At 38.9% G+C, this 14,283-nt stretch overlaps 1 protein-coding gene across 1 annotated transcript in view; it reads right to left on the reverse strand.

The window, feature by feature from the left end:
- Positions 1 to 924: 924 nt before the first annotated feature.
- LOC125462661 (S-adenosylhomocysteine hydrolase-like protein 1) overlaps positions 925 to 14,283 on the reverse strand; it is a 102,842-nt gene continuing 89,483 nt past the window's right edge. Inside the window, 4 exon segments of the mRNA XM_059653213.1 lie at positions 925 to 9,353; positions 11,331 to 11,451; positions 11,702 to 11,780; positions 12,845 to 12,994. Coding sequence (XP_059509196.1) covers positions 9,347 to 9,353; positions 11,331 to 11,451; positions 11,702 to 11,780; positions 12,845 to 12,994 — 357 coding nt within the window. The 3' untranslated portion in view covers positions 925 to 9,346.

Consider the following 14,283-nt stretch of genomic DNA (forward strand, 5'->3'; position numbering starts at 1 on the left):
TTTGAACCTTTAAAAAAACTTTAATGTTTATGCTGAGATGATAGATGGGGAAGAATGTGAGCACAGAACCTCACCACACAAGTTGACATAGATCACATGTCCAGACATAAATTGGAAAAACACTTAAGGGTACAGCAATTAAAGTGTCCTTTAAAAATCTGGATATGGTTCAAGTACTAAATTCCATTTTTTTTACAAACGTCCATACATAAAACATTAGGTAGCTTCAAAGAGAGAAGAATAAATATTGCAAATTCCCCAGAGGTAAAGAGCAAAGGTAAGTGAAGTGAAAACAAACTGACAAGATGACTTGGGAGGGAACCAAGACTGTTAATTGCTTCCTAAGCATTTAGTAATATTAAGATAATAAAAACAATTTGCATTTTTACAATGAGTTAAATAGCCTGGAAGAAATGTGGCACTGAGTGCGTGTGTGCATTTTTACAGTGATTTATGCCTCTCAAAATATCCCAAAATACTGTGACCAGGGAGGTTCCTGAAAGGAATTACCATTGTTTATATGTAAATAAATAGCCCAAGTGATAAACTTGTAGCTTTCAAAATCAGTAAGGTTTATACTTCATAATCCTACTTTAATTATTGAAGCAATACTATACACAACACGAACAATGGGCAAAACCAGCAACACATTTCTGCTGCAGTAGGTGAGCACTAAACATGAGCAACAGGAAAATCGAGTGCTTTCGTAAAATATACTGGAGCACAAAAATGCATCTGACATTCATGGTTGATAGCGGATTTTGATAATGGCTCTATCACCAATAAAGATTTGGGTTAGCAGATTATGTCAAACTTTGATCACAGCGCTTCCACTCAATGCTGGATGATTTTCAGTTTCTCAGCACTGACATACAATGCACAAGAAACACGTTTTTAAATCTCTCAGAAAAGATAAAATGCATATAAAAAAGAATAGTTGTTCAGGAGACCTTTATTCAGGTTAAATGACAATTTTCCATCTACTTCTCTTCACAGTACAGCAATGAAGAAGGTTGTATGCAACAGAAATGATCAAATAATATTCAGACTAATGTTTTCTCTTCTTTCAACATATCAAGTATTACTTAAATAGCTGAAGTGGAGTAAGACTTTTTTTGATCTCACCCAATGGCCTTTTAGATTTTCAAGCAAATGCCTTGTCCTTTGAGAAATCAGGCTGAAAATAATGGAGTAGTACTAGTGAGGAACTGCATCACCCATTTTTAAATTATCCACTAACCAAATATCCAGCTAAGATGACAGCAATGACCTTGCATTTACAGAGGTAATACCATACTGCAGAGACAGAGACAGAAACTTTCACTATCTTAAATTGATAGTGTATACAGAAAGCCACAAGGATCATCTACCCATGGCAATGTCCTTCCCTGTCTACACATTTCTATTGTCTTCACTGGCTGTTTCATATTCATCCAAATGACAGCACACACTGGCATATAAAAGTCCAAACTTTCAGAGAAGGTTGGCTCACCAAATTCACAGTTACAATTCTGCAGGTACTAAAGTTAACTAATAGGATATTGCACTCATTCTGGTATAAATAGGTTTCTTTTCAAGCCATGATGAATGCATTGCTTGCACATATTACATGTGGCACTGAATTATAAATCTTCCACCACAAATGAAATTAGCCCACATAAATTGACTACCACCAAAGGTAGTGAGCTAGTTTTCTCATTTATTATACATCAATTAAAATTTAAAATCATAAAGGACAAGGTTTCATTATTTCAAAAAGTTAATGATAATATTTCAATAAATAGCACAGATTTTGTTGTGAATATGATTTGGTATATTTTCAGATTTTCCTCAATTGTGTCTATTTTATTCTTTCACAAAGGCAACGCTGGGAGACAAACAACAGAATATTGAGCAGGCTTTTATGGAAAGAAAATGTTTAAAGAATCCTGAATGCTTTAGTCAACACACACCTGCAGTAAATATATGGCATGAGTGTGCAATAATATTCTTATAAGTCCAGTATTGTTTTATATTGGTGACAAAATAGAGGGCTGCGAGGATACTGAAGATCTGAAACAGAAATTGCTGAGAAACTCAGGCGATCTGGCCGCATTTGTGGAGAGAAAGCAGAGTTTCAGTTTAAAGGCAAGTGAGCTTTCTCCAGAGGTGACTGGACTATGTTTTCTCCGTACAGATGCTGCCAGGCTACTGAGTTTCTCCAGTAATTTCTGCTCTTGTTTTTATTATTTCATTACTACTGTGATGCTAGTGTTGATGACCCCAAAAGGAACTGTAATCAATGTTTTACAAAGCAAGCGTTAGTTATTTCATTTTATCAAAATGCTGTAGGATAAGGCAATGGGATTTCTCCATTTTTTTTGACACCTTGCAGCAATTAACAGACCTCCAAATAAGATTTGAAAAGAACCAGTGACGACAGCCACAGCAAAACCAATTCCGCCTCCCAGTTATATTATACCTGCTGCCTTATGACCACATTTTTCAGGTATAAATTACTGGTGGTCATTGAGAAGTGCACACTAAATTCCAAAACCAGTTTCTCCCAATTCTTGCCTATCTTTCATTAGAAAAAATTTCAACGCTCAATAATAAATCATGTGTATTATTGAAATGGATGCAGTCAGCATTGTTGATTTTTCTGTCAAAAAATACTGTACAGAATCAGCTGCCTCGTACATCCCATGAACTTGTATACACCACTGCAAACATACTTCATGTGGAGAAGCTTTCCCTTCTCAGTGTTAATTGTTCTCAAAATCTTTAACTTTTAATCACAGAACTAGTTTACCAAATTCTGGACACTATTCTGCTTTTGAATTATCTACACCAGAGGGTTGTGGGTGTTCAGTCAATGAGTTATAATCAAGGCCCAGATCATTAAGACTCTAAAGAGATCAAGAATATCACAAAAAAAAAGTAGAAAGGTGGAATTAATGTTGATGGTGGCTTGAAGTGGTTTGGTCTACTCCTACTTATATCTCAGGATGTCAGTCAATGGGGAGAATCATAGAAAGGAGGGATATCCTCAGTGTCCACTGAGCTGTCATGTTTAGTGAGCTTTTAGTCTTAGGGATTCAAGCAGAGGGTGTGTTGCTGGGGTGTTGCGGGTGGGTGGGTGAAGTGGTTGGGGCAGGGAAAGAATGGAGAAAGAACAGGAGGAGAAGACAGAGGTAGATGAAAAAATTTTTCCCAAGTATCTGCCAATATTGCCAGCAAAAGGCCACCGGAAGAAAACCCATGTCACTTAAATGAGGTGCTGTGGAGGACTATCCTGTTATATGTATTGAATCCTTTGGTATGGCTAAAATAGATCTTTGAGGAGCTCAAAAAGCAAAGACCAAAGTAGTTATTTCCAAATACGTTGAGTTATCTTTCTATTATTCAATACAAGTTCATGGAGGAACAAAATGTTTATCATCCTGGGCCATGCTTTATTGACATCCCTTCCTCCCTCAATTGTGCAAGAAACAATGGTACTCAGCATGAAATAATTTCTCCCGCTCTGTAAGCTTGTTGCAACACGATTACTGGATTAGTCATCATTGTTTTTCATTGGGATAATTACTTTTATACACACCACATGTATACAAGGAGCTCAAAAATCCTACTTAAAAGAAATTGGTATCATGAACAAATCAGATACAAGACTGTCCCATCACTAAGCCGAATCAAAACAAAAATCACTTCAACACAAGAAAACAAACTCCTGTTTCTTATTAGAACATCTTCATGCTCCAAGAAATAATCTCCCACAGACATACCAAGAAATAAACTGATTAGGTTGAAAGATGTTAACAGTACTATAGAGACCAGTTGATCCTTTCTACATCCTTCAAAGTAATCTACAAGAACAGAAACTGGCTGAAGTATATGGGTGAGTTTAGTTAGTACATCTGTTGTGCTCCTTTTTGGTCAGTTTTTTTTAAAAAATAAGTTTAGACAGTCTAAGAACTTGGACCAGGAATTCATCCCCACAAGCTTGCTCCAACATTCAATAAAATCATGGCGGTTCTCATCTCTGCCTCACCTACACTTTCCCACTGGCTCCCATTAACCCTTCAATCCAGTACTCATTAAATAAGTCTCTCTCCTTTTTAAATTTACTCAAGGTCCTGGCGTCCATCACAGTCTGCAGTGAATTCCATAAATTCACAATCATGAGCAAATTAATTTATCCTCATCTGTTTTAAACTGGCTACACCTTAGCCGTTCCAGAAACAACAAAAATCAAACTGCTGTTTGGAAGGTGAATGGCAGGTCTGGAAGCATCCAAAGAGAAAAATCAGAGTTAACATTTCAGGTCCCGTGACCCTTCTTCAGAAGTGATGACAGCTAAGAAATGGTGGATATTTATGCAGAAGAGGTGGTGAGGGAGAAGGGGGAGAGTAAATGATAAGTGGAGATAGGGGCCAAACAGAGAGATAAACAGTTGGACAGAGTGGGTAAAGGTCCATGTAGGAGAATGAATAGCTGCTAATGGGGACTAATAGCTGACAATGGGTATTGTGTGGTTGCAGCCCACGTGATGACAAGACCTGGTGTGAGGGGTTTGGGGGTGAGAACATGGAAGGTGGTGCCTCAAGGCCTAAAATTGTTGAATTCGATGTTAAACCCAGAAGGCTGCAGAGTTCCCAAGTGGCAAATGACATGCTGTTTTACCAGCTTGCTCGGAGCTTTGCTGGAGCACTGCAGCAAGCCTGTCTCCCAAGACAAAGATGTTGACCAGGGAACACTAATATTTTGAAGTGTCAGGCAACTAGAAGCTCAAGGTCTTTTTTGTAGACACACATAGGTATCCTGCAAAGTAGTTAGCAAGGCTGCACTTCATTTCCCCAATGTACAGGAGACCACACTGTGAGCAGCAAATACAGCAGACTAGATTGAGTGGTGAGGTAAAGCAATGCTTCACCTGGAAGGTGTGTCTGGGATCTCGAATAGCGTGAAGGGAGATCTTCTGCGATTGTAGGGTCATGGAGGGGCATTGGAAGTGAAGAAGTGGACCAGGGAGTCCCAGAGGAAACAATCCATGCAGAAAGCTGACAAGGAAAAGGAGGGGATATTGTGATGGTGGTGGCATTAATGACAGTTAAAATGATCCTATGAATGAGGATGCAAGTGGGACAGTAGGTGAAGACAAGCGGGGCCCTAATGTTGTTTTGGAGGAGGGGGGGCACGAGGGTCAAGGCGTATGAAATAGGTCGGACCTGGCCGACAGCCCTGTCAACTATAATGTTCAAGAATCCTCTTTTAAGGATTCATTTCAGAATCCCTTGTCAAAGTAGGCATCCTCAGAGCATATGTGCAGAGACAAAGATGGAAGAGCTAGGAGAATAGAGTTTTTACAGGAAGCAGGGTATGAGGGCGTGTAGTCAAGGTAACTGTGGGAGATAGGGAGTTGGTCGTGGATATTTGTGGCCAGCCTATCCCCAGAAATGGGACCGATGTTAAGGGAGGGATGGGAAGAGTCAGAAATAGACTAGGTGAAGTGACAGCAGGGTAGGCATTGGAAGCGAAACAGATAAACCTTTCAAATTCTGGGCAAGAGAGGGAAACAGCACCAATTTACTGGAGGAAGTTGCACAGTCTGCTCAAAGGAAATTCTTGACCATAGGAATATGGTCTTTCCAGGTTGCCCCGCAAGGAAACATGTTCTCCATGTCTACATCATCAATACCCTTCAGCATCTCATATACCTCAATTAGATCTCCTCACATTTTTCTAAAATCCAGACAGAACAAGCCTGAACCACTTAATCCATCTCAAAAGACAAAACCTTCACCTCTGTAATTAATAAATCGCCTCTGAACTGCCTCCAATGCAACTTCATCTTTTACAGTCATATTGAAGCCACAGTACTTATTCTTTCATTAGCAAAGGCTGATATTTGGGCAGGACCAATGCATCTTAGTGTGCAGAGAGGACATTCAATGAAAATACCCGGTTCTCAACATTTACAAACCAGTCACTTAGGGATGGTCCGCAGCCCTGGGGCTTTCCTACCTTCCTGATGCCACAGTCCTAGGTCAGAAACCTCCTCTCTTTGCCAAATTTTCAATACTGCCTCCTGCTCCTCTACAGTAGCTATTTATATCCTCTTTTGGTCTGTCTTTAGTCTGTTTGTCACTAAATTTTAGTTTTCCTTATTTCCTTTTGTCATTTATTCACTCCTGTGCTCTATTCCATCAGTGTTCTCACCTATATATCTTCCCTGCATAAATCAACTTGAAAAGTACTTTTCATCTAAAAATTTCCCGTTCTGACAATAAGTCATCCAGAAAGGGCTTAATGCAGATGTTTCCTGCATTTTCTGTTTTAATTGTGGATTAACATTTGCAGTGTTTAAAACAAGATGACAATTCTTCACCTCACAAACAAATTCTAAGTTGAGGTCTAAGTTTGTGAAAATAATTGTTAATTTTCACATTTAAGACAACACAAATTCTACAGTACTGCATAACACAGCAGCTTATTTTCGCAAGAGCAATGCTGCCAGTGTAAATGCAGCTAAACAGTTAAAGAGTAAAATTCATGCCTGTTAAAAATGGTCGTAATTGCTCTGGCATGCCTCCATTTAAAAAGCTCTCTTCCACTTCCAGATGGGCAGTGTTGGCAACTTCTGATAAAGACAAAATGTCTAATCCACCAAACAGTTCTGTCTCCTCCTCCTAGCTTCTGGAGAAAGTATCTCAACAATTTTGGAGAGAAGAAGAGAGCATCACAGTCAAAACAAGCGCACTTATCAACTCCACTAACAAATTGTTATTTTTAAATTCACACTGAAAGCTTTCAGTGTTGTATCTTTAATCCATTAGCTTCTATCAAATGTTGAAGCTCAATACACACTGGACAAAGTTTAATTACCAACAAACAAGATAGCATTAAGAATTTTTTACCTGAAGTTGCCATTGAGGTAGGACTGCAATGAGTTTTTAAATTGTCCAGTAACACAGCATGTATGATGGAGGGGGGAAAACAGCTACATTTATGATTAATCAGAGTTGGAGGTACAATGTCATCTCACAGCTCATTTTACTATGGTCAAGAATTCCTAATTTAAAAGCAAGACTAGTCTACTAACGTTCACCACCATGCCCTTACATCTTACTATAATTCCCAGGGCTCTGTACATCAGATTTCTCAACAACTGACCTCTCATCATTGGCGCTAAGATGATGCACTATTGGTAAGACTGATGCTTGTAGATTCCTATCTGCATGAGACAAAGCTTTCAAAATGTATGGACTCATCAATCAAGATCAAACAATCTCTTTCTCAACAAGGACAGATGCAGGACCAGTATCACATTGTTTAAAAAGGGACCAATTCAATCCTTATTATATATTGACAAAAACAGAAATTGCTGGAAAAGCTCAGAGGTCTGGCAGCATCTGTGCAGAGAGAGATCAGTGGAGTTAACAATCCAGGGGTCGAGTGACCCTTCCTCAGAACTCCACTTTCCTCATCTTGCAATGTGCGTCCTCGCAATTAAAGAGTAGTATCCAAAATCCCAAGAATTATTGTGGTGATGCCAAAAGAAAGTTTGTGTGGTACACAACATGAGAAGAAGTCCACAACAATAAAGCATGGTCAGAACATTTTTAGGAAAGGCTGCGTTAGACCCATCAGAAAAGGCATGTACATTCAGCAAAGGAACCAAATTAATATACTGGATTGGTGGGGAGAAACAAAAGGCTTTTTAAAAAAACTCAGTTGTTTTTAAAATCGGGAACATGGCAAAATTTGTAGGCAATGGAGAAACAGTGGAGTGCAGAGGGCCTAATTTAATAACCCTTCCCAGAAAGTGATGATCTGAATGAGCTCTCCATATGTCGTTTGATCACACTAGTGAGATCATGCTTTGAAATATGCATCACAAACTAGATACATCACTCCAAACTGAGACAATGGTAGTCATAACAATATTGTCAGGGAAATTTATTCCCTTCTCCTTTCCTATATAATAATCTAACATTAACACACAAAAGAACACAAAGCAAGAAGCACATTTCACCGGAGTTCAAATGCTTTCCATTTAAGGTTCAATATCAGGAGATTCAACATTCTCAAAATCAGAATCATTCTCACCCATGTGAATCCCCATAAGACAACACAGAAGCAATTTTTGATCGAAAAATTGGTCATGTTTCTACAATATTTTTAAATTCTTTATTTTTTTTAAATATATCTTTTTCATGTAACTGGAGTGAAAGTATTTTCTGGTCCCACCATTAGGTATATAGCCTTAGACAGGCTCATTGGCATAAAACCCACAAGTATGAAGAGAGGTCACCAGCAGAATCCAGTGCTTGTTCAGGTCCAAGAAAAGCATTTGCAAAAGAAAAAGTCTTATCACAAGAAGTACATAATTGCAGAAATGCTTTTTTGTGTGTGTTACAGCAAGTGTTTGTGCAATATGAAGCTATCAAGACTCAAGCAGAGATTCATGCTTGTCACCACAAACTCAATTTGGCACAATCTTATGATTCTGTCAAAATATACCCATCTAGAATTAGAATACTGACACCTTAAATTATGTTCCCTGTTAAATCAGCAGATGTAAGCTTTAATTTCTTTGCCTGATTGATAATAGTTTGTGTCCTGAAATGTAACATCTAGTGGTGTCCATATATTAAAATGCATAAGTAAGGCTAGCATTGCAATCAGAGGGGTGAACTCAAATTCTGCATGAACAAAACCATTCACATTTTTTTGGCTACACAGTGATATTTACAATGATTTAGTACTGAATCAGGTTTGTTTACAGGTTTGTTTAAAAGTTGATACTCATCATTTATTACAGTTAGCGCTGGTTCCTGAAAAGATATGAGTATCGTACAACAATAAGGGCAAATACCAAATTGGTTTCGATTGCCTCCATGAAAAGAGTGTTTTAAAATAAAAGTTAAAACCAGAGAATCCTTTGGAACATTTTGAACTGAGCTTAAAGCACAGATTCTAAACTAAAACAAAATAGGAAAGACAAAGCAGAACAAAAAGATTTTTTCTTAAATTATTACAGTACTACTTGTTTCCACATCAATCATATACAGGCTCAAGTGATTTTATGGAGACTGTGCTGTCACAACATGACATGACAGTTACATCCCCCGGCAGTAAGTTAGAAAATCAAAACACTCATTTATAATTAAAAGGAGTATAGAAAAGAAAATGCAAGCAAAAAAAAAAACCAGGCTTAAAAGAATAAGCAGCCTAGGATTGCAGAAATGCTCTTTGAATAAGTTTGCTGAGCATTTAAACAGCTAGGCAGGCTCCTACTATACATTCTTCTATTGAGGTTTCAGACAACTTGGTCCTTCTTCAGATCGTTTTGGTTCTGCGCCATCTAATACCTTTTTAAAAAAAGGGAAAAAATGTTACATGAACAGTTATCTTGACAATTCTGTCAACAGTCATCATTGTAGAAGTTTTGCCTCCTCCATTTGAACACTGATAATTTTACTTATTATTGTACTCCTTATAGGGCAAGTTGCTACACTAAAACCTGCAGACTACGTAAAATTTTTTGAGTACCCAGTCAATTGATTACTGATCAAACGATTAAGAATTACAAAGTATACAAAGTAACTGATAGCATAAAGCTACCTTAGTAATACAAGGAAACGAAGCAGAGAGGTCCATTTACTGCTTATGCAGTACTAAAACAGCTACAGCTGTTCAAACAATGTCCTCCTTGCAGGTAACTTCACAAAAATTTATAGATTAAATACAATGATCTAGGATTTTCAGGTTTAGTTTTACACAAAAATGGTGCAGTGTGGTGAAACTCGATGCTTCTAAATTTCCACCAGCTTATTTAATCAATGTTTCTGCTAATATTTTCCACCCTCTGTAATAGGATTGCCACATGATGACGGGAGCCTGGGCATCAGAATGAGGTGATGTCAGTTCTTTTGGGATTTCTTGGGTTAATACAATAGTTTCAGCTGTTAAATTAAGGAAATGGCCATTATTTTGTGAATATACAAATTTATGAAGGGAAGCATCATGTTCAGTGTGTGCTGAGCTCCCTGCAATGTTTCATTGATAAAGTAAAGCTTAATGTGGATTTCTGTCAATGAAGTACCGTCATATTTTAGAATTTGTGTCATAGAAACACAGAAGATAGGAACAGGAGGCAGCCATTCGTGCCTGCTCTGTCATTCATCAGGATCACAGCTGATCGTCCAACTCGATAGCCTAATCCTGCTTTCTCCCCATAACCTTTGATTCTATTCATGCCAAGTGCTATACATAGCCACCTCTTGAAGACAATCAATGTGTTGGCATCAAATACACCATGTCCTAATGAATGCCACACGCTCACAACTCTTTGGGTGAAGAAATGTCTCATCTCCGTCAAAAACGGTCTACCCCAAATCCTCAGACTGCAGCTCCTGGCCACACCCACCATCAGGAATATCCTCCCTGCATCTACTCTGTCTAGTCCTGTCAGAATTTTATAAGTCTCTATGAGATTCCCCTTCGTTCATGTGAACTCCAGCGGAAACAATCCTAACCTAGTCAATCTCTCCTCATATGTCAGACCCACCATTCCTGGAATCAGGCTAGTAACCCTTTGCTGCACTCCGAGAGCAAGACCATCCTTCCTCAGAAAAAGGAGACCAAAACTGCACACAATATTCTAGGTGACCTCAGCAAGGCTCTGTATATCTGCAACAATACATCCCTGCTCCTATATTTGAAACCTCTTGCAATGAAGGCCAACATACCAATTGCTTTCTTTACTACCTGCTGCACCTGCATGCTTACCTTCAGCGACTAGTGCACAAGGACACCTAGGTCCGGCTGCACACTCTCCTCTCCCAATTTGTAGCCACTCAGGTAGAGTAATCTGCTGTTTTGTTTTTGCTTCCGAAATGAAATTCACCATATTTATCAAAATTATACTGCAACTACCATAAATTTGCCCACTCACTTAACCTGTCCAGGTCATGCTGTAGAATCTCTGCACCCTCAGTTCACCCTCCCACACAACTTGGAATCACCTGCAAACTTGGAGACGTTACATTCTATTCCCTCATCCAAATCATTAATATATATATATATATATTGTAAATTGCTGCAGTGCCAGCACTAATCCCTGTGGCACCCCAATAGTTACTGCCTGCTACTCTGAACCACAATGGCAATAAATGAGCTACACAAACAAAACCACAGAATGTTCAATTTTTTGCAATGCAAGAATCCTATGCTCAGGGGCAATTTTGTTTCAAGTCATTACCACTAATAAATTCACATGGTGAATATTAAACAATTCCAATTAATACATGCAATGAGGTTAGAAGGTACATTATATACAAGTGTACCTGTAGTAATTCGGCTTGAAAGGTCCATTTTTGTTCAGGCCAAGATATTTTGCCTGGTCGTCAGTCAATTCCGTCAAGTGTGCATCAAAGGTTGGCAGATGCAAACTAGCAACATACTCATCTGTAAGGAGACAAGATTTTTACACAGAATTACTTACTGAAAATATGGAATAACTGACAAGTAACTTTGTGGACTCAGAACTGCATCTCCCAGTCGTTGACTGAAGTACTAATTGGGACAGTAAGACACAATCTCCGAAGCCTGTTCTAGAATTTCTAGTTATTGGTGTCACAGTAAAGCTTTGCCATGCATTATTGCAGTCCTTTTATCTAAGATGCAGCTTTACGATGTGAAACACAACAGCACATACCCATTTTTTTAGGCAGAAGATATACATCTTGTTTGTAACGTCCCTCAGGAGCGTTGTAGAGCTCTATCAGAGCCAGTGCCTGTCAAGACATCAGCAGAGATTATGAACTTGTAATAAACAGGATTGATCAAAAGCCTTATTTTGCTAAGTCACTCAAAATATTCACTTTTGTAAAACTGTTTCATAAACACAGTTGTTTACCTTCACTGTCCATTAAACAGAGATTTACTATTTCAGTAACGACAACACAACAGGTTCCCAGGTCTTGTGACAAGGCAGCTTGAGACCTGGTATTTTAAACTGGCATCAGAGACAATGGGAACTGCAGATGCTGGAGAATTCCAAGATAATAAAATGTGAGGCTGGATGAACACAGCAGGCCAAGCAGCATCTCAGGAGCACAAAAGCTGACGTTTCGGGCCTAGACCCTTCATCAGAGAGGGTCTAGGCCCGAAACGTCAGCTTTTGTGCTCCTGAGATGCTGCTTGGCCTGCTGTGTTCATCCAGCCTCACATTTTATTATTTTAAACTGGCGCTTGTTTTTGAATTCACTTAACAGCACTGTTATTACTGAACAGCTGTACATAATTATCATAACTTTTTAGAGATTTATAAGGCCCAAGAGGCGAGTAATGCTAGGACGTTATATGTCACATGATTAGAATGAGGGAAGGATAGTGATATATTCGTAATGTCGCTGGACTAGCAATCCAGAAACTCAAATTAAATCTGAAGATGTGGTTCAAACCTCCCACAGTCCGTGGTGGAATTTAGAAATTCAATTCACAAATGTGGAATTGAAGTCCAGTTTGAGCAATAGTAACAATATCATCAATTGTTTACTAAGGTTCTTTAGGGAAGGCAATCTTCCATTTTTTTTGTCTGACCTACATGTGACTCCAGGCCTACAGCTTTGTGGTTAACTTGCAACTGCCCTTTAAAACGGCTGAGCAAGTTACTCAGTTTAGTTAGGGATGGGCAACAAGGATGGGCCTTGGCAGTAACCTCGACATTCCAGAAAACTTAAAAAAACAGAATACATGAAATACAGCACCATTCTGAATAAACCACCAATATATTAAAGGAGGCTTTTGCTACAACTGCAATTAGCTTATTTTATGGAATATCCATCTAGTCACCTACCTGAGTGGTTGCTGTGATTGAAAGCACAAAAGTGGGAACAGTTGAACAGCTCAAGTTCAGAAGGCGACCCTGAAGCAAGCGACCCAAAAAAAAGAGAGTTGTTAAACTGGACTTTGAAGAGTGTACATGGGTTTTCACTGAACACTGCTTCTTAGCTCACATGAAAGGCAAGTGAGTAACTGGCAAGCATCACAAGTGATCCAGAGAAAGCATGCAAAAGATGCATATAGGTACCATGTAATGAGCTATCGTAGAATTCTTGTGGGTAGCAATAATGTCAACTCCTCTCTTGGAATACTTTAATGCAAGTTTGAGACAATTCCTGAAAATCTCATGATACAAGGTTTTGTCAGTTTAATTCGTGCTTTCACTTCTCAAGAATGGCTCATTTCCCAAATCAACCCCACTGCAGAGAATTCAGACCAGAGCAAGTGCCAAGGCTCTGCTTTGAGACTTCATTTTATTCAACTCTATAATCAGTTGCTAGGAGGCAAGCTTGCTATCTAAATCAATCCATTTGTTGGATTTTTCTATCTCTCGCTCTAAAAAGGTTCACATGACAAATCTACAAAACTGAATCTTTAAAATTGTGAACTGCATCCCCTGAATCATGTTACAGATGGCTTCCTGTCCATAATGATGGCCTGTCAGCTTTATTGTGTGGTCACGCTATTTTAATTCATAATTTTTTCAAACAGTGACCACATCTTGAGGTGCTGTGCTCTCTCTCTCTCTCTCTCTCTCTCAGCCAGTGGTAGCACCCATCTCCCTCAGTGATGGTGCTGGTCAGCTACACAGCACAGCTGCTCTCTTTAAGATCCTGAAGATAGCTTGTTAATTGGACACTTCCTGAAACTGCTGCAGTCACATGCCATGCTGTTTGAAAGGATGCTCCAGGAATTTGATTTTGTGGCAGTTAAGCAACGCCAATATCGTTCTAATGTAGTCATTTAGTTAAACTTGCTAGACAGAAATAGATTCAGGGATTGCAGCACGCAACCCAGATGTGGCATCAGTTGAATGGCCTCATTCTTCACTATTAAATGACAAGCAGTTGGCAAATCTCCCGAAACCACAGGGGTCGGGATCCAGAAATGGTCACACTCTGTACTTAAAAACTAACTCAGTGGGAATCGATTGCCTATGCCATGATTCAGAGGTTTAAAGTGACAACGTTAAAGGTCCAGTTTTGTAGACTTGTCATGTGACCTTTGAGGCAGCAGTGATGGGGTGGGAATGAACAAAAAAGCAAGGCATGGATTAATGCGAACAAGTTCACCTCTTAGCAACTGGTTAAAGTACCCACAGTGTTTGATCTTTTACCTTTTAGTTTACTTAGAGGTTGCTTGAACAAGCTATCAAGGAGCTGCCCACACCAATAGAACCATACCCAGATTTTTTAAAAAAATCAGTGCCTTCAGTAATAGAGAAAATAAATG

Source organism: Stegostoma tigrinum, chromosome 21, assembly GCF_030684315.1.
Source record: "Stegostoma tigrinum isolate sSteTig4 chromosome 21, sSteTig4.hap1, whole genome shotgun sequence".
Classification (NCBI taxonomy): domain Eukaryota; kingdom Metazoa; phylum Chordata; class Chondrichthyes; order Orectolobiformes; family Stegostomatidae; genus Stegostoma; species Stegostoma tigrinum.